We start from the raw sequence: 26,326 nt of genomic DNA, 5'->3' as shown, positions 1-26,326 counted from the left end.
GGAAAGGTAGTTATTAAGCAGATCTCAGCGTTCTGTTTGGTTCTTTCTGGGTCGGGATTTTGCCATAAGAACCGTTTCCATGGAAACGGTCATAACACGTGTATTTTTTTGTTTTTTGAAAGGACGTTCCGGAAGTCATATAATAAACTACTTACTAACCTAGCTTGCTCGAGCCGTACTGGGGAATATTGGCCTTCGCGCGGTCGTTATTGTATGGACCTCGCTTCGCTCTGTCCGTAATGCAACGAGCTTGGGCCATTATTCCCCAGTGCGGCTTAAGCAAGCTAGGTTAGTAACAGATTAATATTTTACATTGTTTCTAAGAAAATATCCTCTTAATTACCGTTGCGGAAAATACAATATAGAAAAATTTATAATTTTTTGTGTGCAAATATACAAGATGCTCAGACACCGCGCGTTAACTCCCGGAAATCATGCACTTCATCCCGGCATGCATTTACTTAGCTGCTGCATATTAGTGAAGGCAAACCAGGAATGCATGGTTTCCAGTCTGGACTACAGCTCTGAACCGATAAGAAAGGGTATAGCGAGTAAACTGTGTGATGTTAAAAATGATCTCACTTTATTTACAAGAGGCACTACAACACACGTCAAAAACTATCTAGTGCTAAAATTTAGATTGAATTAAATTTCAAACGCATTAATATAACTATAGAGACAGTACTACCCTAAAGTCATCATCAGTTCTCGAGGCGCCAGTAGGCGCATAGTCTAAAGTAATACAAGATATTTGCCTGAGGCAAATTAAATTAAATGGTATTATAAGGAGATCAATATCATTTATCAAGCATTCAAACACAGCTTTCTTAACTGGACTACCTAAACTCAGTGATTGATGCGTTTTGCAAATGAACAGAATCTGCAAACAATCCAATACGCTTCAGCAAAGTACTTTTCCTGCTTAGTTGTGTTTTTGTTTGTTGAGTTCCTGGACATTAGTAAAAGTCAAAAAACTGAGTGATAAAAACACAAAGAGATAACTCATCCCCACGAACAATTTAAAAAATGGAACTTTTAATATGATACCATAAACGACACTTTTTAAAAATAATGGCGCACTGTTTAAATCGCTAGTCAGAAGTTGTGTCGTGCGCGAGGTGACTCCTGGGTGAAAAACAACTGGAATCAAGCAAACACTTATCCTGAAAGAGAAGGCAAATTCTAGGCTTAGTAAGAAGGAAACTTTAATTTTTCATACATTATAATCGCTCGGTAACAGTGGGTCGCGGGAGGGGTGAGTGGGAAACATTCTCAACAGGGACAACTTTTCACCATGTAAGTAGGCCCTTAACTTGCAACCGACACTGAACCACCAGTCGCTTAGCGGCGATAGTGGGTTAAATCGAAGAGATTTAGGCTTAAAAAACACTCAGAGAAAATTAATTCTCTCTACTCAATTACCATATAGTTTTGTTAACGTAAGTTCTGAGAATTTAGTGTCACATCAAGACTATTGGTCTATACTCATCACCTGTCTCCCGGACAATGTGTTGATGATCTTTAACTAATGACTACTCACTTTCTGATCTCTAGCTATTACTTTCCTTTCTAGCTCGTTCATAAGACTTGCCACGGAGTTATTTCTTGAAAAACCTCACTCGTCCATTTGATTTAAAATTGTCTCTATTCGAAGGACATCTCACACGGAGAAAAAGTGGCAACGAATTTAAACAGTGTTTATTTGATGCATGTGAGCGCAATCTTAAATTACAACGCTTAAAAGCCTGGAAACGTAGCTGTTACCATGCGTCTCTGTAAAAACAGGAAAATAACCCTTGGCTACACAGACACTCATGATCAGAGTGCGCACTCAGTTGTTAGAGGTTATTGCTGAAAAGTATCAAACAAAAGCGTCTATAAATCACATTGTTTGTCCAGTTGATGATTTACATGGTTAGCATAAACACTCACGCTTCATTGGCGAGGGCGAGGCTTCAAGAGAACTACCAACAGATCAAATCGTTGCGCGAGTGTCTAAATGCAAACGATTTCAAGAACCGTTGCTGACATGTCTAGCAGGATTTGGATCTCGTAACTTATGACATGCAATGGCAACAGTTTCGTTAACGTTTATTACCTTGCCCCCCCCCCCTCCCTCCGCCAAAAAAGCGTTTTGTTTCTAACAAATACTTACCGTTATATCCCAAAGTCAAATGTCACGTTGTCTCCAATCAGCATAAACGGCGCCCAATCGCGAACGTTGTTAAAGCCGTTACCTCTCATCCATTTCATGGCCTGGTGAAGAGATTCACTGGCACTCTCCCCACGAACAAGATGCTCGTAGAAACGACACATTAGCTGCTCTGTTGCTTCGTCACTTATGGCCCATAGAGCCACCAAAACGGCCCGTGCACCGGATCCTAAAAACGCTCGAGCGATCCCAACGACTCCTTCGGCTCTAATCTGCCCACGTGCACTATGACAGCAGCTAAGTACCACCAGTTTAGCTCGCAGTTGAACGTTTGCAATGTCAGACATCGTCAATAGGTAATCTTCTTCTTCTGGAAGCCTGTTAGGAGGTCCTACTGGAGAAAGGGCAATTTCTCCTCTTTCGGCATTACCATGGGCTGCAAAATGTATAAGACTCACTGAATGTAGCCCGTCAAGTACCGCCTGCTTTGTTGCCTGCCGTCCCAACAAAGGTTGAACACCTAGCAGTCGTCCAATCCTGGCTGCTTCATTTCCTGCACAGGGTAACCTAGAAACCGACATCTTCATTCCTTTGTAACGCACCGTACCGACAACTGGATCCCCCACTATCAGAGCACCAGTCTGACTGTGATAGTATACAGGACTGTCCTGAATGAGCTTGAGAGTCGTCAAAGAAGGAACGATGCGGATTCTGAATTTCTCTGATAAATAACTCCCGTCTTCATCTGTTAACGTTGGAAATGGAACTTGGTTTAAGAAGCGATCAGGAACAACAATGAGCTCGGGCTCCTCAAGTAGATCAGCTACCGGACGGATTAACGCTCTGTAGTACAAAGAAACGCTCGATTCGGAGTTTTGACTTTCTTCATCTTCTTCCTCGATAAGTCTCAATGCTGCGAGGTTCTCAACGTCACTTAAAGATCGATCTTCGCAATCTTCCTCGGATAAAATAGCAAAGCTCCGAAAGCTTTTTGCGAAGAAATCATGTAACTTGCCAACTGGTCCGGCACCAACTAGTTTCTCATCCACTGTTATTGTTCGGAACTGAATGATTCCTCTTGTCTTAAGAATCCAGAAAGACAGATCATTATTATAATAAGAAATGTACAGACAAGAGGAGTTACTCTCTTTTTTCATAATATTTTCAATACCAATCCACGATTGCGGATCAGCTGAGACTTGGCTTTTAAGAGAATACTGAGTTGCCATCAAGTCTGCCAATGCTCTAGCCCGAGCCAGCTCTAAAACATAAAGTGCATGGTTCGGATTTCCCGAAAAACAAAGGAATTGACTAATATTCCGGTAGAGAAAATCGCGACCATCTGAAGACGATACCTTAAAATCGTCGTTGTCCCCTAACAAACTTCGTAAAGTTTCGCTTCTGCTCATACTCAAAAACAAACAGTCAAACGCTTCCTGGATCTTGTACTGGCATAATTTCACCCCTGAAATATTAAAAAGAAATTTGAACTCGCTGTCTAAGTCTTCAATATCTCGACTAATTGACAGTGCCTTTTCAAGATAACCTTCAGCCATGACGTATTCACCGAGAGATTGATACAATGCTCCTAAGTTTCCGTAATCTGCTGCTTCTCCTTTTTTGTCACCAATTTGTATTCTAATGGCAAGTGCTTTCTCAAGATATTCTTTGGCTTTGTGATATTCACCAAGAGATTTAAAAACAGTTCCTAAGTTTCCGTAATCTGCTGCTTCTCCTTTTTTGTCACCAATTTGTATTCTAATGGCAAGTGCTTTCTCAAGATATTCTTTGGCTTTGTGATATTCACCAAGAGATTTAAAAACAGTTCCTAAGTTTCCGTAATCTGCTGCTTCTCCTTCTTTGTCACCAATTTGTATTCTAATGGCAAGTGCTTTCTCAAGATATTCTTTGGCTTTGTGATATTCACCAAGAGATGTAAACACAGTTCCTAAGTTTCCGTAATCTGCTGCTTCTCCTTCTTTGTCACCAATTTGTATTTTGATGGCAAGTGCTTTCTCAAGATATTCTTTTGCTTTGTGATATTCACCAAGAGATGTAAACACAGTTCCTAAGTTTCCGTTATCTGCTGCTTCTCCTTCTTTGTCACCAATTTGTATTCTAATGGCAAGTGCTTTCTCAAGATATTCTTTGGCTTTGTGATATTCACCAACATATTTAAACACAGTTCCTAAGTTTCCGTAATCTGCTGCTTCTCCTTCTTTGTCACCAATTTGTATTCTAATGGCAAGTGCTTTCTCAAGATATTCTTTGGCTTTGTGATATTGACCAAGAGATGTGAACACAGTTCCTAAGTTTCCGTTTGAAGTGGCCTCTCCCCGTTTGTCACCAATTTGTATTTTGATGGCAAGAGCTTTCTCAAGATATTCTTTCGCTTTGTGATATTCACCAAGAGATGAAAACACAGTTCCTAAGTTTCCGTAATCTGTTGCTTCTCCTTCTTTGTCACCAATTTGTATTCTAATGGCAAGTGCTTTCTCAAGATATTCTTTGGCTTTGTGATATTGACCAAGAGATGTAAACACAGTTCCTAGGTTTCCGTTTGAAGTGGCCTCTCCCCGTTTGTCACCAATTTGTATTCTGATGGCAAGTGCTTTCTCAAGATATTCTTTGGCTTTGTCATATTTACAAAGAGAGAAGAAGAGAGTTCCCAAGTTTCCGTACGAAGTGGCTTCTCCCTTTTTGTCACCCATTTTCTTCATGATTTTTATGGCTTTCTCATAAAGTTCCTTTGCTTCTTTGTATCGATATTGCTGTTTACATATTTTAGCCATTGCTATTGTTAGATTCCTTTCCTCGTCTTTTTTACTACACTTGCGGTAAATTTCAAGAAGTTCGCTGCCGTAGATTAAGGCTTTTGTATAATCAGGGATATGACAATACGCAATGAAAAAAGTTTGATAAATGCTAATGTTGATTAAATTGAAAAGTTTTCCCGCTTTTAGTACTTCGTTATTTAGGCAGATCAAACATTCTTGGCAGACCTCAATGGCCTTTAGACCACGATCAGTGTTGACAAGGAAAGTAGCAACAACCAAGCCAATAGAGATGGCTTGTAAAATGTCTGTTATGATGCCCATGGCGTCCCTTTCTATAGGCCCTGTCAAGCGGATAACAGGAATCAAGATTTGTAGCTATTTCGAGTAATAATATATTTTTGTACGTCTTTCTACCTGGTTGTCTAAGTGGGTATTGGCGAATTCAAAGCTGGGGGTAGTCCTGTTATGGATTTTGTCATAGGGGAGCAGAAATAGTTCCAATCTAAAGAAAAGAAAACTGATGAAGATAAGAGGCCGTTGGTTGAATGCAGTTAGTTGTCTTGGCGTGTGTGAAAACCGTCGTGTTGATCATTTCAGGGCAATGCGTTTTTTTCTTAGAGTTGCATTTGACTTTTAAATGTGGCCGAGCAGATTGCGTCCGATCAGTAAAAGAAAACCACACTGAACATAGCCGAGCTCAGTCACATTCATATTTTTTTAAAATATATAATAAAACTATGTACCTGGTGTGCTACTGCTAATTCCAGTTCTGGCTACTCTACTCAAATGACGGTGATACTTTAACTGTTTAATATTTCCCGTTTTCTCCAATCGTTGAGCTCGCGAAAGTCCCCCTTTTTTTCCTCGAAAGTGCAGAGCGACTGTGAACAGTTAACGTGATGATTTCAGTCGAATATGAATAACAAAGCTAAGTCTGATTTGCACTCACCACTTTTGCTGAGTCACTAGAATGGAACAAAAACCAATGTACGCCGACAATGATAATATTTCCTGTAAAAATTGTCAAGTGGGAAAAGTTAAGCAGATTTTTACTCCAAAACAGTACCTCCAAACAAGAATTCGTTTGATTTATTTCTTCGCGTGACTTACAGCACTCAAAAACTGAAGAAAATCAGTCACGCGATTCATGAAAAATCTCTTTCAGTGTAAATTGAAACTATTAAACATCGCTTTCAAATACACGTTATATGTGTATGAAACGGTATCAATCACGAACAGCTTAAAGTTTACAAACTTATCGTGTTCAGTCTCTCGATCCTCGGACGAAATTAAATCAAAAGTGATCGAGACTGAAGAACAAAAACAAATAGTGGAATTAATTACTGTTGGCAAACTGCAATGCCTTTTAAAGCATATTGCGTTGTTGACTATAGTTAATAGACTGAAATGATTATTAAGCCCGACAAAGTTCTTTGTTGTATGTTTTTGTTTTCATTTCGGTCTTGACCATGCTTTAAACACAATAGGTAATTATTTCTGTTTCACAGACTATATAACTCAACTGAAAAGTTTCGGTTACGTGGTTTATGCCTATTACATATAATCTCAAGACGAAAGACTCTTTACTGTGTGGACCTTCCAACATAAATCGTGGCATCTTTGTTTGCTCTTTTGAAGTTTGTAAAGTTTTAAGACTATATGCCCCTCCACTTACTATGAGTTGATTAATGAATAAAGTTTACATTCCTCGTCTTCTTTTCATAGAAACTAACTGACTTGCTCACAAGACAAATACGACAACTAAAGACGAATGCCTTTTGCCATCGTTCTGTTGTAATTCTTCATATTTGTTATATGCGAGTGCTCATTTCATAAGTTACTTTGCACGATCTCATTGAGTTCTTTCTGCCGCCGTCTCATGGTAACAATATCAATTGACAGAACTAAAAACTTTCTCTTTCTCACAGCAAACAATTGAGTTTGGGATTTATTATCACTGCATGATTGGCTGAAGGTCGTGGCTATCATAATTGAGCTCTATATTATTCTAACTGGTTAAGACACCAGACGATGCAAAGTGAAACTACGAAAACCACTTGATGGGTTCTCGATATCTCGAGGAAACACTGATTATCCTAATACGTCGTGCATGGAAGATCTATTTCGAAGTTTCTGGAGTGTCAAAATGTAAACTTGGCAGGATATGAGAGATAAGCTGAAAATCATGGCGGGATGTGGAATGCGAGATGTAGGATTTAGGATAAAAATATCTTGGCCTGAGCAGCATGTGCTCATTTCAACCAGGAAATGCGGGATAAATTTGATATTGAGGGGCGGGATGTGGGATAAAAAACAGCAAATCACAGTTACTCAATGCTTGGAGAAATAAATTTACGTTTCGAAAGTGTTTGGAAACACTAATGAGTTTGTAAAACAGTTTTCCAATCGCGTTTCGGTCACATCAGCGTCATTAACTGTAACTGGTTCAAATTAGTCTTCAATAACATGACGTTAAAGTTAAAAGTAGTTCTTGATTACCGTCGATGCTACTGCAACAAATTCTCTCAGGTTGTTTCTTTGCATTCAAAAATTAGATCGACTGCAAACAGTTTACTTAATGATTTCAGTCTACTATGGGTAACAAAGCTATTAAAATAGTGATTTATACTCACTGGTTTTGGTGAGTCGACCACAATGAAACCAAAATGACTACGCGTCAATAACAGGACCTTTTCCTCTGACACGTAGAAGAGGGGGAAAAGTTTAGCAAATTATTTCTGCGCAAACGAAGCTTCCAAACAATTATTCGCGTGACGTAGTGTTCGCGTGACTCACTAATAGCTCTTACAAGAAAAAGAAAAGCAGCCACGCGATTCATGCAAACCTCTCCCAGTGTAAATTTAAAGTGTTAAAAATCAGCTATACTTATTATATGCGCACTCAACGCTATCAGTCATGCACAGACAGCTTACAGTTTATAAACTTACCGTGTTCAGTTTCTCGGTCTTCTGATGAAAGTGAAACAAGAGTGATAGAAACTGAAACAACACTGGGGGGTTTTCCTGCAAGACAATAAGAGGTCCAATAGGAAATCAAAACAATTTAAAATTGAAATATGCTTTAAACGTTGAGCAAAACAATTTAATAAAAACATTCGAAAGTATGTTACATTTTCTTTCCTATGTGCATTTTTTGTCAAATACTGACCGTTAAGTCTAATAGCTTTCAAAGTACATTGAGTGTTTGACCATATCTAATAATCAGTATAATGGTTATCAAGCTAGACAAATTTCTTTGTTGTCTGTTGTTCTTCGCTGTTTGGTTTAACCGTGCATAAAACACTATAGGTGTTAACTCAGTTCTGACTTATTGGTTAACCAACTTAACTGTTTCGCTTAAGTAATTTTAAATGAACTGTTCATGATCGCAAAGCGAAAGATTTTTCACAGTCCTAGACCATCCAGCATAAATCGCATGAATCTCTCGTGAAAGCTGCTTTTGCCATCGATCTGTTGTAAAATATGGAAGACCGTGAATTAACTTTTCGTCAGTTTGCACTTTATAATATACATTGTGCGATTTGGGCGAATTCATACTTTCGTTTTCCCATGGTAACAGACATCAGATCTGACAGAGCCAAAAACTTTGTTATCTACTAGAAAGCGGTAGAGCCTGCAGTTAATCCCCTCTTTATGATTGTCGGAACATGGTCGCTATCGTAATCGAGCTATATATTATTCTAACTGGTTAAGATAGAAACCAGACGATGCAAAGTTAGCACTGAAGAGCTGTACTAACCACGGCGAAACTTAGCCTTTCAAAGTGAAACTACGAAAACCGCTTGAGGGAGTTCTAGATATTTCGATGAAACACTGATTATCATACTACATCATGCATGGACGGATGTATGTCGAAGGTTTTAGAGTGTCAAAACATAAGCTTTGCGGGAGGCGAGAAAAGCTGAAAATAGGCAGGCGGGATGTGGCCTGAGCAGCAGGGATCATTTCAACCAGGAAATTCGAGATAAATTTGATATCGAGGGACTGTGAATGACAAAGCTGAACTTTTTTGCGGTTGCAGGACGCAGTTCATAATCTTGGGTATACTGTGGTTTCAAGGTGACCTATTTAGACATTTTTTCTTCGAACGTCTGCATTTTCTGCGCCATTTTGAATGACGTCACAAGCCATATGCGCAAAGACTATCACACACCTCAAGGTTTTCGTTGTGGTGTGAGTAAGTCTGAGCATCTAAAGACTACCTCGTGGTTTATAGTTTATTTTGTATGTTCATGAACACGACTTTGAATCGCCGTGGCTTTGGGATGTTTACCGTGGAAACAGCTGTGTTTCATTGGCTGTAGTTTGATGTAGTTAGTGCAGGTTGCACAGGGGCTGGCACGCTTTCGCGAGCTAAAATTTATCGGCCTGAATGTTCGGCGCGGGTTGCCCAATAGAGCGAAGGGAGTCATTGTAATTTCGCTAGCCAACATTTATATGGGTTTGAACTGATTGATGTAGGAAGCATCTCAAAGTTAAGCATATTGTCAGGGATTGTCAGAAACTAAAAATGACTGTATTGCACTTGCATTGTACTTGAATTGTTAGAAATACACTTGAATAGGGTTAACAGACACCCTGTTGTTGCTTTTTCAAGACCAAAAGTTCGTATACGAACAATACCGGTCAAGAATCGGCTTTCATAACCATTTCGTGAATGCACAGGAAGTCTTATCACATTTTAAGGATCAGTTATGAATATGACGTGCGTGGCCTCAATTACGGACGACGATGTCGTATTGTGGAGAATTTGCGACAATTCTCTGAGCCAAGACGTTAATTCTCATGCCAAAATTGAAACATGTCGTTACCCAATAAAAAATGTGGAATTATGAGGTGATGCTTTGGTTGACACAAATGATGTGCTGCAAAGTGTATATAGGGCAAACGACTGATGTGGAGGAAAATCTAGACCCTACAATTTTTGATGTCATTGATTCGATCGTCATTTTCTGGGAAGTAGAGCATGCACGAAACGATACAACGTGACGTAACAGTGGCGCTAACGGACTAACGTAAGTAGACTAGCTATTATCTAAACATACCAACAAATATACCCCATGTTGCGGGCGTAAACGGGGACGTGGTAGGGATCGGGAGGCAAAAAAACCCGAGAAAGAAAGGGAACAGCACACTATCCCGATGAAGACGCTCGTTTCCAATAAGCATCCCAGTTTAATTTCCTCAACCCGTAAAATTAAAAAAAGAAAAAAAGAAAAAAGGACGTTGCGCACACACAAGTACGCAGTGCGGACCTATTATTTTCTTAGACGCGATAATCGCTCCTTCGAATGTTTACGATAAACCAGTTCGCGATTGCAAATGTTTGCTTACATTTGTGCTTCAAGCTTAAAATAATGTACGTTAAAAAAACACTTTTACAAATTACCTTTGACGCTGAAACCGATTACCAGTTAATGTGAAAATCTGTAGCGCGAAATTAGAAGGCTAATGTAAATATTTTTGTGAGTCTACGGAGACAGGCGCCGTGACGCAACGTATCAACAAATCGTATTTTATACGGCGGACCTCAAAATAAAAATATATCTGTCTGTAAAACCTCGATTGCTAATAAAAAATGTTGATTTTAATAATAGCCAGAGTTTGAAAGTCAGCAAGTGAAATCATTTAAAGTATATATATTAGTGACGGCGTCGAACGCATTTATAATCTTTGATTAGATCTTGGGTATGTGCACGCTACTAGTCACAAATAGCTTACAGTTTATAAACTTACCGTGTTCAGTTTGTCAGTCTTCTGGTAAAAGTGGAACCTAAAGTAATAGAAACTGAAACAGCAGTGAGGGAGTTTCCCTGCAAGACAATAGGAGGCCAAAACAAATTAAAATTGAAATAAGTTTCAAACGTTCGGCAAAACAATCAAATGAAACATTCGAAAGCAAGTTACATTTTTTCTATTCCCATTCCTTGCTAAACACTGACGGTAAAGTCTAATAGCTTTTAGAGCATATTGGGTCTTTGACCATGGCTAACAATCAGCGAAATGGTTATCAAGCTAGACAAAGTTCCTTGTTGTTCGCTCTTTACCTTAACTGTGCGTAAAACACAATAGGTTTTAACTCAGTTCTGTCTTATAGATTAACGATGCTTTGCTATGTAAAGGCAAACGATGCAGCTTGCAATTAATCATCACTTTATGACTGTCTGAATGTCGTGGCCATCATAATCGAGCTATACATTAATCTAACTGGTTAAGATAAAAACCAGACGATACAAAGTTAACTAGAGCTGTACTTACCAAGGCGGAACTTGCTTTGGAAAGTGACACTACAAAAATCGCTTGAGGGGTTCTAGATATTTCAAGGAAACACGGATCATCATAATACGTCATGCATGGAGGATGTATTTTTAAAGTTTCTGGAGTTTGAAAACATAACCTTGGCGGGATGCGGGAAAAGCTGAAAATCCAGGCAGGATGCGGGATGTGGGATTCGGGATGAAAATATCTCGGCCTGAGAAGCATGTTCTCATTTCAACCAGGAAATGCGGGATAAATTTGATATTGAGGGACGGGATGTGGGGTGAAAAACAGCAATTCACGGTTACTTAGTGACTGAAGAAATACATTTACATTTTTGTCCTATCTGCATGCTTTGTTAAATAGACAGTAAAGTCTAATAGCTTTCAAAGTATACTGGGTTTTTAATAATCAGTGACCTAATTATCAAGCTAAACAAAGTTCTTTGTTGTATGTTGCTCGTTCTTCGGCTTAACCATGCATAAAACACAATAAGCCAATGTTAACTCCGTTCTGTCTTATTGATTAACCAACAGAAATGTTATGCTTATGTAATTAACGCACTGTGTATGATCGAAAAACGAAAGATTGTTCACAGTCCTGGACCTTTCAGTATAAATCTTGGCATCTTTGTTTGCTCTTTTGAAGTTTCTCGGGCTTAAAAACCACTCCAGTTTAGTATTAAACTCTGTGTTGGCTGATTTATAAAATTTACATTGTGAAGTTTATATGAAATAATTCATATATGAACTGCGGTTGTAGATGAAAGTGAAGAATGATCATCGCAGTAAATTTTCCAATTTAAGCAATTGGAAAGAAGAAGCCTGAAAAAATCAGGGCTTCAACGGGATTCGAACCCGTGACCTCCGCGATACCGGTGCGATGCTCTACCAACTGAGCTATGAAGCCACACATTGCGAGCGAGGTCAATTTATTGAGTTCATATCTTCCCGTGAGTAGTGAAATGATGTGAAGTTTATATGAAACTACTCACGGGAAGATATGAACTCAATAACTTGACCTCGTTCCCAATGTGTGGCTTCATAGCTCAGTTGGTAGAGCATCGCACCGGTATCGCGGAGGTCACGGGTTCGAATCCCGTTGAAGCCCTGATTTTTTCAGGCTTCTTCTTTCCAATTGCTTAAATTGGAAAATTTACTGCGATGATCATTCTTCACTTTCAAAATTTACATTCCACGCTGGTTCCTGTCACAGACAGAATGACTTGCTCTGAAGAGAGATAAGAAAACTGATGAAAGCTACTTTTGACATCATTCTGTTGCAAAATATGAAAGATCGTGAATTAACTTTTCGTCAGTTTTCACTCTATAAAGTACTAAAGCACTTTGTACGATTTGATCGATTTCAAACTCTCGTTTTCCCATGGTAACAAACATTAGAAATAACAGAGCCAAAAGCTTTGTTGTTTACTAGCAAGCGACGGAGCTTGAAATTGATCATCATTTTATGATTGTCTGAATGTCATGGCTATTGTAGTCGAGCTATATATTATTCTTACTGGTTAAGATAGAAACCAGACGATGCAAAGTTAGCTTGAGCTGTACTTACCACGGCGGAACTTGCTTTGGAAAGTGAAACTACGAAAACCGCTTGAAGGGTTCTCGATCAGTTTCGAGAAAACACTGATTATCATAACTCGTCATGCATGGAAGATTCATTTCGACGCGGAATGTCAACATATTAGGTTGTTGGGAGGCGAGATAAGTCAGGCGGGATGCGGAATGCGGGATTCAGGATAAAATATCCTGTCCTGGCCTGAGAAGACATGATGTGCTCATTTTAACCAGAAAATGCGGGATAAATGTGATATTAGGGACCTTAGGCATATACGACGGCGACGGCGAGGACGACGCCTGGTAAAAAAAAATGTGTTTCTATTTTACTTTGGAATTAATTTTTTCGTTTATTTATTAGATATATTTTTTTTTCTTATTATTATTATTTTTAAAGTTTATTGTAGATTTTTAATACTTGCATAGTTTTAGGTTATTTATTGTTGTAATGCGCTTTTGATCACCTGGTATGTTAAAAAGCGCACCATAAATCAATAAATTATTATTATTAAATTATTATTATCTATCCAGTGTGTCTGTCGGTATTAAAACTTGCCCCTACTGAATATGCTACAAATGCGTTCAGTTCCAAATAGAAATACGAAAAATTAGCCGTTGTGGTTCGCGTTCTCCAGACAACGCAGAATTTGGTCATTTCACGATGTTGATTTGCAGAGGACGGCAAAGAAATGTATCAAGAATTGTAACGCGCGAGCACAGCCATTCAGCCAGATTTGCTGATTAAACCTTTTGTTTGGTGATGTTCTCGTTGCCGTTGCCGTCGTGTTTTGCGTAAGATCCCTATTGAGGGACGGGATGCATGATGAATACCAGCAAATCACTCTGAACACATAAATATAACTGAACACATTAATATACCTTAATTGTAATCTCTGATGAGGTACGAAGGACGCGTTTTCGACTTCTCAATCGCGTTTCATCTATGGTCACAACAGCGTCATACGGTAAATATGATTAGAAACCGGGTCTGATTGTTAACATAAAGTTTCCAAAGCAGGATCAAAATTTTGGTCTGAGTTCTTTCTTCGTGTTGAAAAAGTAGATCGAATGAAAACAGTTTACTAGATGATTATAAGCCTACTATGAATAACAAAGCTATAATCGTTTTATACTCACTAGTTTTGGTGAGTCAAAAGAGTGAAACCAAAACTAACACGCGTCAGTAACAGGACCTTTTCCTCTGAAAACTAGAGGCTCTAAGAGCGTTTACTCGGGCTTCGTACCACAGTATCAAATTGTACTTTACGAAAACGCGTAATTGACACAATAAAAGCAAATTAAAGAATCAGGATATTTTAGCACAAGAGTTCCGCTTAGATATCTACTATTCAAGTTGCTTCGTTGAGTATCCTCCTCATCCTATCGCAAGTTGCGAGTTTAAACCATTTTGGTTCAAGAATGAAGTACAACTGCCTTCGCATTGATGGAGAAGTTGTTTGCATAGAATTTTCGAGGTCTTTTTACAACTTATGGTTATTACTTTGTACATGCTGGCAGAAATTGTCCGAAGTTTGTTTGCTGGTCGTGGCGATCCGTGTAAATTGTGTAGCTGAACTGACATCTTTGCCGTGTTTCGATCTTAAACCCTCTTCAAAAGTCATATCTCCTTTGGAGAGCGAATAATCTTTTCGAGAGAGCCAAAATGAATCATGACAAGCTCCTTCGCGAAAACAACAGTCCTGTGACTAAGCTCAAGTTGCATTGCACATAATTTGCATAAACTTTCAAGTTGTGTATTTTGCGGATAACTTCCAAGAATTTGCGACCCTTAACGCAGTTTATGAAGAAATATTCAAGCTACATATCTTTCTTAAATCAAGGCAGGAGTATTTTTAAAAAGGACTCTCATTTATAAGGGAAGATGCGGCATTTTGTTTTGCTATTTATTTTAGTTTCATGCTTGTCTAGTTCATGTCGTCTAGTTCTCGCAACATGATTTTCTTTTGCAGTCAGACAGTTTTCTAAAAGAATGGATGTTACTAAAACTGGTAACGGGGAACGAGAGTCTGGGAACGAGTGTACAGCGGTAACCCGCGTGAAACCTCGACATGGCGGACAAACGAAAAGAAAAGGGAACAATTTGGGGAAATGTGAGTAAGTGTTACGGTTGTTAACGTGAGTTTCTACCGGCTGTGCCACCAGATCATGGCCCAGTACATGCTTGTTAGAGCAGAGTCCGATTGGTACTGGGATAAACAAAGCATGAAATGGCGCCTGGGGTGAAAATCGAATCGGTATTATCCTGTATTATCACAAGCTACGTCCACCAATCAGTCAGGCCACAGTCTTTCTTACATAGAATTTCAAGCCTTCATAGTCTACTCATATCTTCTCACTTTGTGCGCAAGCTGTCATATCAATATTTAAAAATAGCAACACGCAGTATGATATCGAGGACAAGTGACATAACACACGAGCATCATTGATTGTGGCTCGTCCGCTGTCTTCGCATTCGGAAGCTAGAAAGGCGGCCTTTCCGAGATCGGCAAGTCAGCTGGCAAATCAGGTGAGCAGCAGATAAATAACCTGTGGCCTGGCCGCTTTGTTAAAGACAAAATATATGAAGAAACGAGCAAGGAATATTCCACAATAATGCTAACGTTGGTGACAGATGATCGCGGAAAAGCGACTGCATGACACTCGGTATGTTTTTAGATGACATGTTGTCACGTATCAGACGGAAAACAGTCTTTATTCTCTGTCTGCGTTTTGTACCCAGTCTGCAGTCTGCATTTTGTACCTAGTCTGCATTTTGTACCCGGTCTGCAGTCTGCATTTTGTACTGACCGATTGGGGTAGCATGTGATAATACCGATTCGATTTTCTCCCCAGGCGCTATTTCATGCTTTGTTTTACTCAGTACCATTTTGGACTTTGAGGCACAGCCGGTAGAAAGTAAAGTTTACAACCGTAACACTTCCTTACATTTCCCCAAAGTGTTCCCTTTTCTTTTCCTTTGTCCGCCATGTTGAATTCTTAGGGCTTAGGCGGGTTACCGCTGTACACTCGTTCCCAAACTCCCGTTCCCCGTTCCCCGTTCCCCGTTCCCCGTTCCCCGTTACCAGTTTTAGTAACATCGTAAAAGAGTTGGCGATTGCTGAGACTGCTAAATATATTTGAACTACTAGTGAAATAACTGGCTAAACTATCGTCAATGCAGTTTTTGGTTAGGACTTGGCAAGAACATTGGTTCGTCAATAATCCCAAACAATTCCCCGCACAATCGAAGGTTTAATTCTCCCGCACAGTGTGCCTCCAAATTAGCACGTTATTTTTTTTTTCCTGCACTCTAATAGAAAGCCAACTAACTTGGAGGTAGGATATTTTATTCAGTTACCGAAAGTCTTATCTTTACAACTTTGCAGATCGACATATTTTACGCGGTGAAAGAAACAAGTCGGCATGTTTTTAATGAACTACGAGTCCAAAAACGTTTTCGTATTTAGCTCGTTTTATTGCAATATGATTTGTTTTACTGCAATGTTCTAAATAATAACAGCAGTAGCCACACGCCATCATTGACTGCCTGTTTTTTGCCAGTGTTTTCGTAGACTGAACTCATACCGCAATCGGCTCAGTTGTTATCTCACGAGAACGTTTCGAGCGTGAACTTTGCTTACCTGGCTGGCTTTCAAGCAATATAATTCGTGGACCGACCCTTTCTGAAAACGATCGACATCTTTGTATGTGAGATGAAAGTATAAGGCGCGATTCTTGCCAAAACTTTCTTCCCAAAACACCGCATTCTGTCACGAAGAGCGAGCAATGTCGGGTTTCTCGTCCCCAGTTTTTAAGGTCTACGCATGGAACGCCTGAGACCATGACCCCCCTTTTGGCGACCAAAACGCTAGCATTTTAAGACTCGGGCTCTCCTACGGAAGCCCAGGCAATAAGCAAAAGGGAAGAAGTTAAGCGAATTATTACTGCACAGAACGGTGCTTCGAAGCAATCATTCGTGTTACTTTTAATAATAATCCGCGTGACTCACTATTGGCGCTTACAGCAGGAAGAAAATCAGTCACGCGATTCACGAAGTCTCTTCTAGTGTAAACTCTCGATCTCGTGTATAAGCATGCTATTAGTCACAAATAGCTTGCAGTTTATAAACTTACCGTGTATAGTTTTTCAGTCTTCTTATAAAGTGGAACCCAGAGTGGTAAAAACTGAAACAGCTCTTAGGGAGCTTCCTTGCAAGACAATAGGAGGTCTAATAGGAATTCTAAACAAATCAAAATTGAAACAAGTTTCAAACATTGTGCAAAACAATCAAATAAAATCATTCGAAAGTAGGTTACATTTTTTCCATTCCCATTCTTTGTTAAACAGTGACGGTAAAGTCCAATAGATTTCAAAATATATTGGGTTTTTGAACATAGCTAATAATCAGTGAAATGGTTATCAAGCTAGACAAAGTTCTTTGTTGCATATTGTTGTTCGCTCTTTGGCTTAACCGTGCATAAAACACAGTAGGTGTTAACTCAGTTCTGATTTATAGATTTACCAACAGAAACGTTTCGGTTATGTAACTAATGCATAGTGCATGATCGCAAAGCGATCTTGGACCTTTCAACAAAAATCTTGGCATCTTTGTTTGCTATTTTGAAGTTTCTCGGCCTAAAGAACCGCTCCAGTCTACTATTTAAGTATTTGTTGGCTGATAAATACAATTTACATTCCAAGCCTTCCTATCATAGACAGACTGACTTGCTCTAAAGAGAAATAAAGCAACTAATGAAAGCTACTTTTGCCATCGTTCTGTTGTAAAAGATGGAAGACCGTGAATTAAGTTTTCCTCAGTTTTCGCTTTATAATGCACTTTGCGCGTTTTGGTCGATTTCAAACTCTCGTTTTCTCATGGTAACAGACATTAGAACTGACAGAGCCAAAAACTTTGTTATGTAACAGTAAACGATGGAGCTTGTAATTAATCATCACTTTGTGATTTTACGAATGTCCTGGCTATCAGAATCCAGCTATATATTATTCTAACTGATCGATAGAAGCCAGAGGATGCAAAGTTAATTAGAGTTGTACTTAACACGGCCGGCAGAACTTGCTTTGAAAGTGAAACTGCGAAAAACCGATTGAGGGGTTCTAAATATTTCGAGAAAACACTGATTATCATACTACGTCATGCATGGAAGCTTTATTTCGAAGTTTGTGGAGTATCATAACATAAGCTTGGTGGGAAGCGAGATAAATTGAAAATCAAGGCGGGATGTGCAATGCGGAATGCGGGGTGCGACATTCAGGATAACATATCTTGGCTTGAGCAGCATGTGTTCATTTCAACCAGAGAATGCGGGATAAATTTGATATTAGGGGACGGGATGTGAGATGAAAAACAGAAATTCACGTTACACAGTGACTAAGGAAATTAATTTATCTTTCGGGAATGTTTGGAAACACTAATGAGTTAAAGAGTAGGGGTTTATAAAACATGCCAATCGCATCATATATTAACACCGATTCAAATCAGTCTTTAACTACATGACGTCAGAGTTGAAAGTAGTTGGTGATTACAGTCGACATTACGGCTAAAAAATCTGCCAGTTTTTTCTTTTTGTTCAAAAAGTAGATCAACTGTGAACAGTTTACTTAATGATTTCAGTCTACTATGAATAACAAAGTTATAAAAAATATTGATTTATACTCACTGGTTTTGGTGGGTCGACCACAATGAAACCAAAATGAGTACGCGTCAATAACAGGACCTTTTCGTCTGAAAAGTAAAAGAGAAGGAAAAGTTAAGCCAATTATTGCTGGGCAAACGATGCTTCCAAACAATTATTCGCGTGACTTTATTTTTCGCGTGACTCAATAACAACTCTTACAACAAGAAGAATAACAGTCACACAATTCATGCAAACCTCTCCCAGTGTAAATTTAAAGTATTAAGAAATCGGCTATGCTTGTTAAATGCGCAGACAACGCTTTCAGTCATGCACAGACAGTCTACAGTTTATAAACTTACCGTGTCTAGTTTCTCAGTCTTCTGACGAAAATGAAACCAAAATTGATAGAAACTGAAACAACACTGTGGGTTTTCCCTGCAGGACAATAGGAGGTCCAACAGAAAGTTAAAACAATTTGAAATTGAAATATGTTTCAAACGTTCTGCAAAACAATCAAATAAAAAAAAAAATTGAAAGCAAATTGTATCTTTTTAGTCCCCATTTTTCGTTATAGCTTTCAAAGCAGATTGGGTTTTTGACCATAACTAATAATCCGTGAAATATTTATCAAGGTACTGAGACTAAGTTCTTTCTCGTATGTTGTTCGTTCTTTGTCTTAACCATGGATAAAACACAATAGGTGTTAAGTCAGTTTTGTCTTATAGATCAACCAACAGAAACGTTTCGGTTATCTAATTAATGCACTATTGAAGGATTGTTCACAGTTCTGGACCTTTCAACATAAATCTTGGCATCATTGTTTGCTCTTTTGAAGTTTCTCAGGCTTAGAAACCACTCCAGTTTACTATTAATTTAACTCCGTGTGGGCTGATTAAGAGAATTTACATTCCACGCTGGTTCCTGTCATAGACAAACTGACTTGCTCTGAAGAGAAATGACAACTAATGAAAGCTACTTTTGCCATCGTTTTGTTGTAAATATGGAAGGCCTTGAATTAACTTTTCGTCAGTAATTACTTTATAATGTACTTTGTACGATTTGATTGATTTCCAACTCTTTTTTTCGGTGGCAACAGACATCAGAACTGACAGAGCCACAAACTTTTTTGTTTACTAGCAAACAATGGAGTTTGCAATTGATCATCACTTTATGGTTAAGATAGAAACTAGACGATGCAAAGTTAGCTAGAATTGTGCTTACCACGTCGGAACTTGCTTTGGAAAGTGAAAATACGAAAACCGCTCGAGGCGTTCTAGAAATTTCGAGAAAACACTGATTATCATAGTACGCCAAGCATGGAAAATGTATTTTGAAGTTTCTGGAGTGTCAAAACGTAAGCTTGACAGGATGCGAGATAAGCTGAAAATCCTAGCGGGATGTGGGAAGCGGGATGCGGGATGAGAGCAGCACGTGTTGAGTTCAACCACGAAATGCGGGATAAATTTGGAACTGATGGACGGGATGCGGGATGAAATAAAAGTTACGGTTACAAAGTGACTGGAGGAATTAATTTACCTTTTGTGAGTGCTCCGAGACACTAATGAGTTGAAAAGGAAGAGTTTTTTAAACAGATTGCCAATCGTGTTTCGGTCACACGAACGTCGCTACTTATAACTGGATTTGATTGGTCTTTAAATACATGAGTTAAAAGTAGTTAATGATTAGCTTCGACGTTGCGGTCACTAATTCTCTCAGGTTCAGACTTTGCATTGAAAAATGAAATTGACTGTGAACAGTTTACATCACTATTTCAGTCTGCCATGAATATGTTATAACTAAGCTAAAATCATCATTTATACTCACTAGCTTTGGTGAGTCACCAGAGTGAAACTAAAACCAATACGCGTCAATAACAGGACCTTTTCCCCTGAAAAGTAAGCAAAGAGGGAAAGTTAAGTAAATTGTTACTACTGAAAAACGGTGATTCCAAACAATCATTTCTGTGACTAAATTTTTCGCGTGACTCACTTTTGGCGCTTACAGCAGGAAGAAAATCAGTCACGCGATTCGTGACGTCTCTTCCAGTGTAAACTCTAGATCTTGTATATGTGCACGCAACTAGTCACAAATAGCTTACAGTTTATAAACTCACTGTGTTCGGTTTGTCAGTCTTCTCCTAAAAGCGGAGCGACTGTGAACAGTTAACGTGATGATTTCAGTCCAATATGTATAACAAAGCTAAGTCTGATTTGCACTCACCACTTTTGTTGAGTCACTCGGCTAGAATGAAACTACAACCAATATGCGCCGACAACGATAATATTTCCTGTAAAAATTGTTAAGAAGGAAAAGTTAAGAAGATTTTTACTCCACAACGGTATCTCCAAACAATAATTCGTTTGATTTATTTATCCGCGTGACTTACAGTGCTCAAAAACTGAAAAAAATCAGTCACTCGCGCGATTCATGAAAAATCTCTTTCAGTGTAAACTGAAACTATTAAACATCGCTTTGAAATACACGTTGTATGTGTATGAAACGGTATCAATCACGAACAGCTTAAAGTTTACAAACATACCGTGCTCAGTCTCTCGATCCTCGGACGAAATTAAATGAAAAGTGATAGAGACTGAAGAACAAAAACGAATGCAAATTAATAACAGTGGAATTTATTACTGATGGCAAAATCCAATGTTTTTTCAAGCATATTGCGTTGTTGACTATAGTTAATAGATTGAAATGATTATTAAGCCCGACAAAGTTCTTTGTTGTATGTTTTTGTTTTCATTTCGGTCTTGACCGTGCATTTAACACAATAAGTGATTATTTCTGTTTCACAGACTATATAACTCGAGTAAAAAGTTTCGGTTATGTGATTTATGCCTACTTAATGTCGTTGTTCCTAGCGAAAGTAAGTTAACCGTGGCGACTTGCAATTGAACCAGAGCTATTACTCAAATAGAAACAACTCGTGATGGCGTTAATGGGGGAACACTGCCTTGCGTTTGGTTAGCCCATGCGACTTCCGGCGATAGCGTGACAAAACAACCTCACTTATCTCCCCAGCACCACGAGCTGAATGACAGACAGCATGTGCTGGATCGGACAAGAGTATCGGTTAGCAAGCGACGTTCAAAGGCGATGAAAAAACAACAAGCTTGGGGGAAGTCGCTGCGCAGACTCAGAACTCAGAATGGACTCTGAACAATTTTCCGAGCTTTTATATGGAGACGCTCGTCTGCTTGTAAGCCAGTAGGAACGGCTGTACTACCGAACAGCTTACCCTAACACGTATAACATCTTAAACATGAACAGTGCTTCAATGCTTTGCACCAATGCTATGGTACGTCATAACGTTCAGAAGGTAACGAAACTACAATGTTTTAGGTTTAGCTACAATAAGGCTCACAGTTTGCTGACCTTTGGAATATAGCTGCTCAATAGCTCTATAGAAAGTGATGCCGCCATGAACGGCTCATTGAGAACGTACGTCACGCTCCATTAACTATATTTTACTGGCGTGACAGTAAAATCTCATTATATATGATCGCAAAACGAAAGACTGTTTACTGTTGTGGACCTTCCAACATAAATCGTGGCATCTTTGTTTGCTCTTTAGAAGTTTGGCAAGTTTCTCCTCTTCTAACTATGAGTTGATTAATGAATAAAGTTTACATTCCTCGCCTTCTTTTCATAGAAACTAACTGACTTGCTCACAAGACAAATACGACAACTAAAGACGAATGGCTTTTGCAATCGTTCTGTTGTAATTCCTCATATTTGTTATACGCGAGCACTCATTTCATAATTTAGTTTGCACAATCTCATTGATTTCCTTCTGCCGCCATCTCCTGGCAACAATATCAATTCACAGAGCTAAAAACTTTCCGTTTCTTACAGCAAACAATTGACTTTGGTGTTAATTATCACTGCATGATTGTTTGAAGGTCGTGGATATCATAATCGAGCTCTATATTATTCTAACTGGGTAAGATAGAAACCAGACGATGCAAAATGAAACCCCGAAAACCACTTGAGGAGTTCTCGATGTTTCGAGAAAACACTGATTGTCATAATACGTCATCCATGGAAGATCTATTTCTAAGTTTCTGGAGTGTCAAAACATAAAATTGGCAGGATATGCGAGAGAAGCTAAAAATCATGGCAGGATATGGAATGCGGGATGTGGGATTCGGGGTAAAAATATTTGGCCTGAGCAGCATGTGCTCATTTCAACCAGGAAGTGCGTTTAAATTTGATATTGAGGGACGGGATGCGGGATGAAAAACGGCAAATCACAGTTACTCAATGCCTGGAGAAATAAATTTACCTTTCGGGAGTGTTTGGAAACACTAATGAGTTTCTAAAACAGCGATTTATACTCACTGGTTTTGGTGAGTCGACCACAATGAAACCAAAATGACTACGCGTCAATAACAGGACCTTTTCCTCTGAAAAGTAGAAGAAAGAGAAAAATTATTACTGCGCAAACGATGCTTCCAAACAATTATTCGCGTGACTCACTAATTGCTCCTACAAGAAAAAGAAATTAGCCACGCGATTCATGCAATCCTCTTTCAGTGTAGATTTAAAGCATTAAAAATCAGCTCCACTTACTATATGTGCCCCCAGCGCTACCAGTCATAGACAGCTTACAGTTTATAAACTTACCGTGTTCAGTTAGTTAATCTTTTGATGGAAATGAAACTAAAAGTGATAGAAACTGAAATAAAACTAAGGGAGTTTCCCTGCAAGACAATAGGAGTTCAAATAGGAAGTCAACACAAATTTAAATTGAAATACGTTTCAAACATTGATCATAACAATCAAAGAAAATCACTCGAAATCAAGTTGCATGTTTCTATTTCCATTAAATACTGTCCAATAGCTTTGAAAGTATACTGGGTTTCTGACCATTGGTAATAAATGGGAATGGTTATTAAGCAAGACAAAGTTCTTTGTTGTATGTTCTTGTTCGCTCTTTGGAAGAGTAAGTAAAGTTAAACCAATTAGCACTGCGCGGACGATGCTTTTAAAGAATTATTCGCTTGACTCACTAATACTTGTAATAACATGAAGAAAATCGGTTACGTGATTCATAATTTGTTCTATGTACACCCAACTCTATCAGTCACCAGATCAGTCACAGACAGCTTGCTGTTTATAAACTTACCGTATTCAGTTTCTCGATCTTGTGATGAAAGTGAAATCAAAAGTGAAAGAAACTGAAAAGACACTGTAAGAGTTTCCCTGCAAAGCAAGTGGAAGTCAAGGAAAAATACAAATTAAATTTTGTCAGGAGCCATAATAGAATTATTGTCCCATATCATGAGGACAACCCCAATACTAGAAATGCCGCGCGCTTACGGTCTCCGTCCCCAATTATGGCTCCTGATTTTGTATAATTTTCAAACGCGGCTCAAACCAATTGAACTAAAACACTTCTTCTGAAGTGTGTTATTACATTTTTTGCTACCTCCATTTTTGCTCATGGATGTTATATAACATCCATGAGCTTAGGAGGCAGTCGGATGGCGCTCACTCACTCACTCACTCCATTCTAATTAATTTATTCATTAAACCTGGATTAAACAATTTTCTCCTACCTCCCCTGCTAAGTATTGTTTTTGTCCAAGAGTGTTCAGTTGTCTTCCGGAAGGTTCTTTGACGAGGGGGGACTAGAAAGGCGTACATTTTTGCCCGATAAATCGAGACCCTGGGTACGAGTTTGTCGAACACCTCGAAGATTGAAGTGGGCTATTTTGATTTCGTGTGATTTTCTTTCGTAAATATGTTGTTTTTTGCCTATCGGCTTTTGCTCACACCTGGATGAAAGCTGGTAGAGGTATTTATGACTGTGGTCATGTATCGTTCGCAACAGCACGATCGCCGAGGTCAAAGAAGTGATACAAGACACCCGGGAAGACAGAGCCAGAAAGTGAGATAATGATTAGCTTTTTTTCTTGGCAAGAGAATTTGATGGTTTTCATTCTCTTTCTCTCGTTGTGTAGTCAAAGGTAAGCTGAGGTTCTTGTTAGGTTTTGGTTTCATTGTTTCTTTACTGTTCTATTTTTCACGCACACATTGAAATTTTGCCCGTGTTAGTATCGCAAGCTCGAGATTTGTAAGCTTGTTTTTAAATACTTAGGGGAAAAAAATGTCGAATTGCCTTATCTTTTAGTTTTGTTGTCGTTCACACTACATTTCTTTTGTATTCCATGCAGTTCGACCAGAGTGAAAATTTCTTCACGGATGATATAAAAGGCAACCCTACATGTACGATTGAGTAAATATACACTGCAATATTTTAGTGATGGATGAAAAATTAAGTCCAAGAGACTGTGTAGATCTATTTTTTGCAAGGAAGATACGTTGTCCAATTGTGTCAAAAAGCCGGACGCATGGTGGCTGGTGATGTAGAGTTTTTTTTTTTTTTTCTTGCTCCTGAAAATGACAGACTTAAACAAATTGACACCAAAACTTGAATTATGGAGAAGAGAATGCTTGATACTGGTCAATATAAGTATGTTCTGTAATCGTTGCAAAATCTATTACTAGTGAGACTAGCACAAACAATTACCAAGATATATAGGAATAAAATACCGTGATTTTTGTTTCCAAGAAAGAAAATTATCGTTATTTTACTTGCATGCACTACAATATGTACTACCCTTATTATTGTATTGCACCAAGCTGGGGGACTTCTTCCTACAGTTGACTAAAGGTGCACTTTTTTTCAGGCTGAAGGTATTATAAGACTTAACAGGACAGGGATTTCAAACATTAATTGATTATTTATCCCAGAAATAAAATCTAGTGGGCCACATTAAGTTTGTGAAAGGGGTTTCAGGCTAGAAGCTACATGTATATGAAAGGAAAGCCTTTCTTGTTAAAAACACTGTAAAATGGATAGGTCTTTGACCCTGGGCCAGAGCCTCTTTGTATAAAACTTTGTTACTTCCCTCCCTCCTCTCCATGGACATAGTTCTATAGAAAAAAACCTTATAAATTGTAAATAAAAACATTTCCTTCACTTCAGGTTCATGATTGAAACAAAACTGTCTGAAATCATTCTTAAAATATTGAAGGAAATACTTATTTTTTCTATAGATTTCCTGTTTACCCGAAAGCTACAATCAAATTGTTTATGTTTGACTTAACTTAAAGTAAACAAGATTTTGCTAATATCCATGTCTCACTTAAGTGAAATTGGGCAAAATACTCTTGGCGGTCCTGGCATTCTCAAGTTGATTGTCTAAAATAAATTTCAAACTCATGTATTGTAATTTTTGCATATAGTAATCATTGTTATACAGCTTTTTCATAATGTTAAATGAACAAGGATCATAACGAATTTACTTTGACCCAAAATGCACTTCTGACTCATATACATAATTATATTGTCAACTTTGGACTGACTGGTAAATATGGTGAACTCTCATTTAGTGATTTCATTTTGAAACAGACTGTTGTTATTCTTTGCCACTACATCATGTACAAGTTAATATGATAACAATGTTCCGATTCCAATGAAAATTAATCATTATCCATTTTAGAATTTATAAGCTGTCTGTGTAAACAATATGTTATTTGATTTTTGTATTTCTTTTCTATTTCGAGCAGTCTGGCCTCGAGTCCTGGCTGGGAGCATTTTGTTGTACTCTTGAGCAAGACACTTAACTCTCACAGTGCCCCTTTCCACTCTGGTGTATAAATAAGTACTGGCAAATGTAATATTGTGTGGTAACCCTGCAATGGACTAGCATCCCGTCCAGGGGTAGTAGAAATACTCCTAGTCGCTTCATGCTACAGAAACCGGGATAAGTGCCGATCTGATGGGACACTTTGTTCATATGCAGACTTTACTTTCACTTTGGAGTTGTTGTTTGCCTCTTTTTTTAGAACGAATGCTCATGCAAAACATTTCACATGAAAATGACTTCGTTTT

At 38.5% G+C, this 26,326-nt stretch overlaps 1 protein-coding gene across 1 annotated transcript in view; it reads right to left on the bottom strand.

Moving 5' to 3' along the window:
• Positions 1 to 26,326, bottom strand: part of LOC145498797 (uncharacterized) — a 309,169-nt gene that overhangs the window by 220,193 nt on the left and 62,650 nt on the right. The window contains exons 3-5 of the mRNA XM_081478745.1: positions 12,421 to 12,435; positions 3,672 to 4,923; positions 2,020 to 2,024 (exon numbers count right to left, since the gene is read on the bottom strand). Of these exons, the coding sequence (XP_081334871.1) occupies positions 2,020 to 2,024; positions 3,672 to 4,923; positions 12,421 to 12,435 (1,272 nt within the window). The remainder of the gene's footprint in view (positions 1 to 2,019; positions 2,025 to 3,671; positions 4,924 to 12,420; positions 12,436 to 26,326) is intronic.

Source organism: Orbicella franksi, chromosome 1 (genome assembly GCF_964199315.1).
Source record: "Orbicella franksi chromosome 1, jaOrbFran1.1, whole genome shotgun sequence".
Lineage (NCBI taxonomy): Eukaryota > Metazoa > Cnidaria > Anthozoa > Scleractinia > Merulinidae > Orbicella > Orbicella franksi.
Note: the sequence above shows the minus strand (reverse complement) of the source record. Positions and strands in the feature narration are given on the sequence as shown.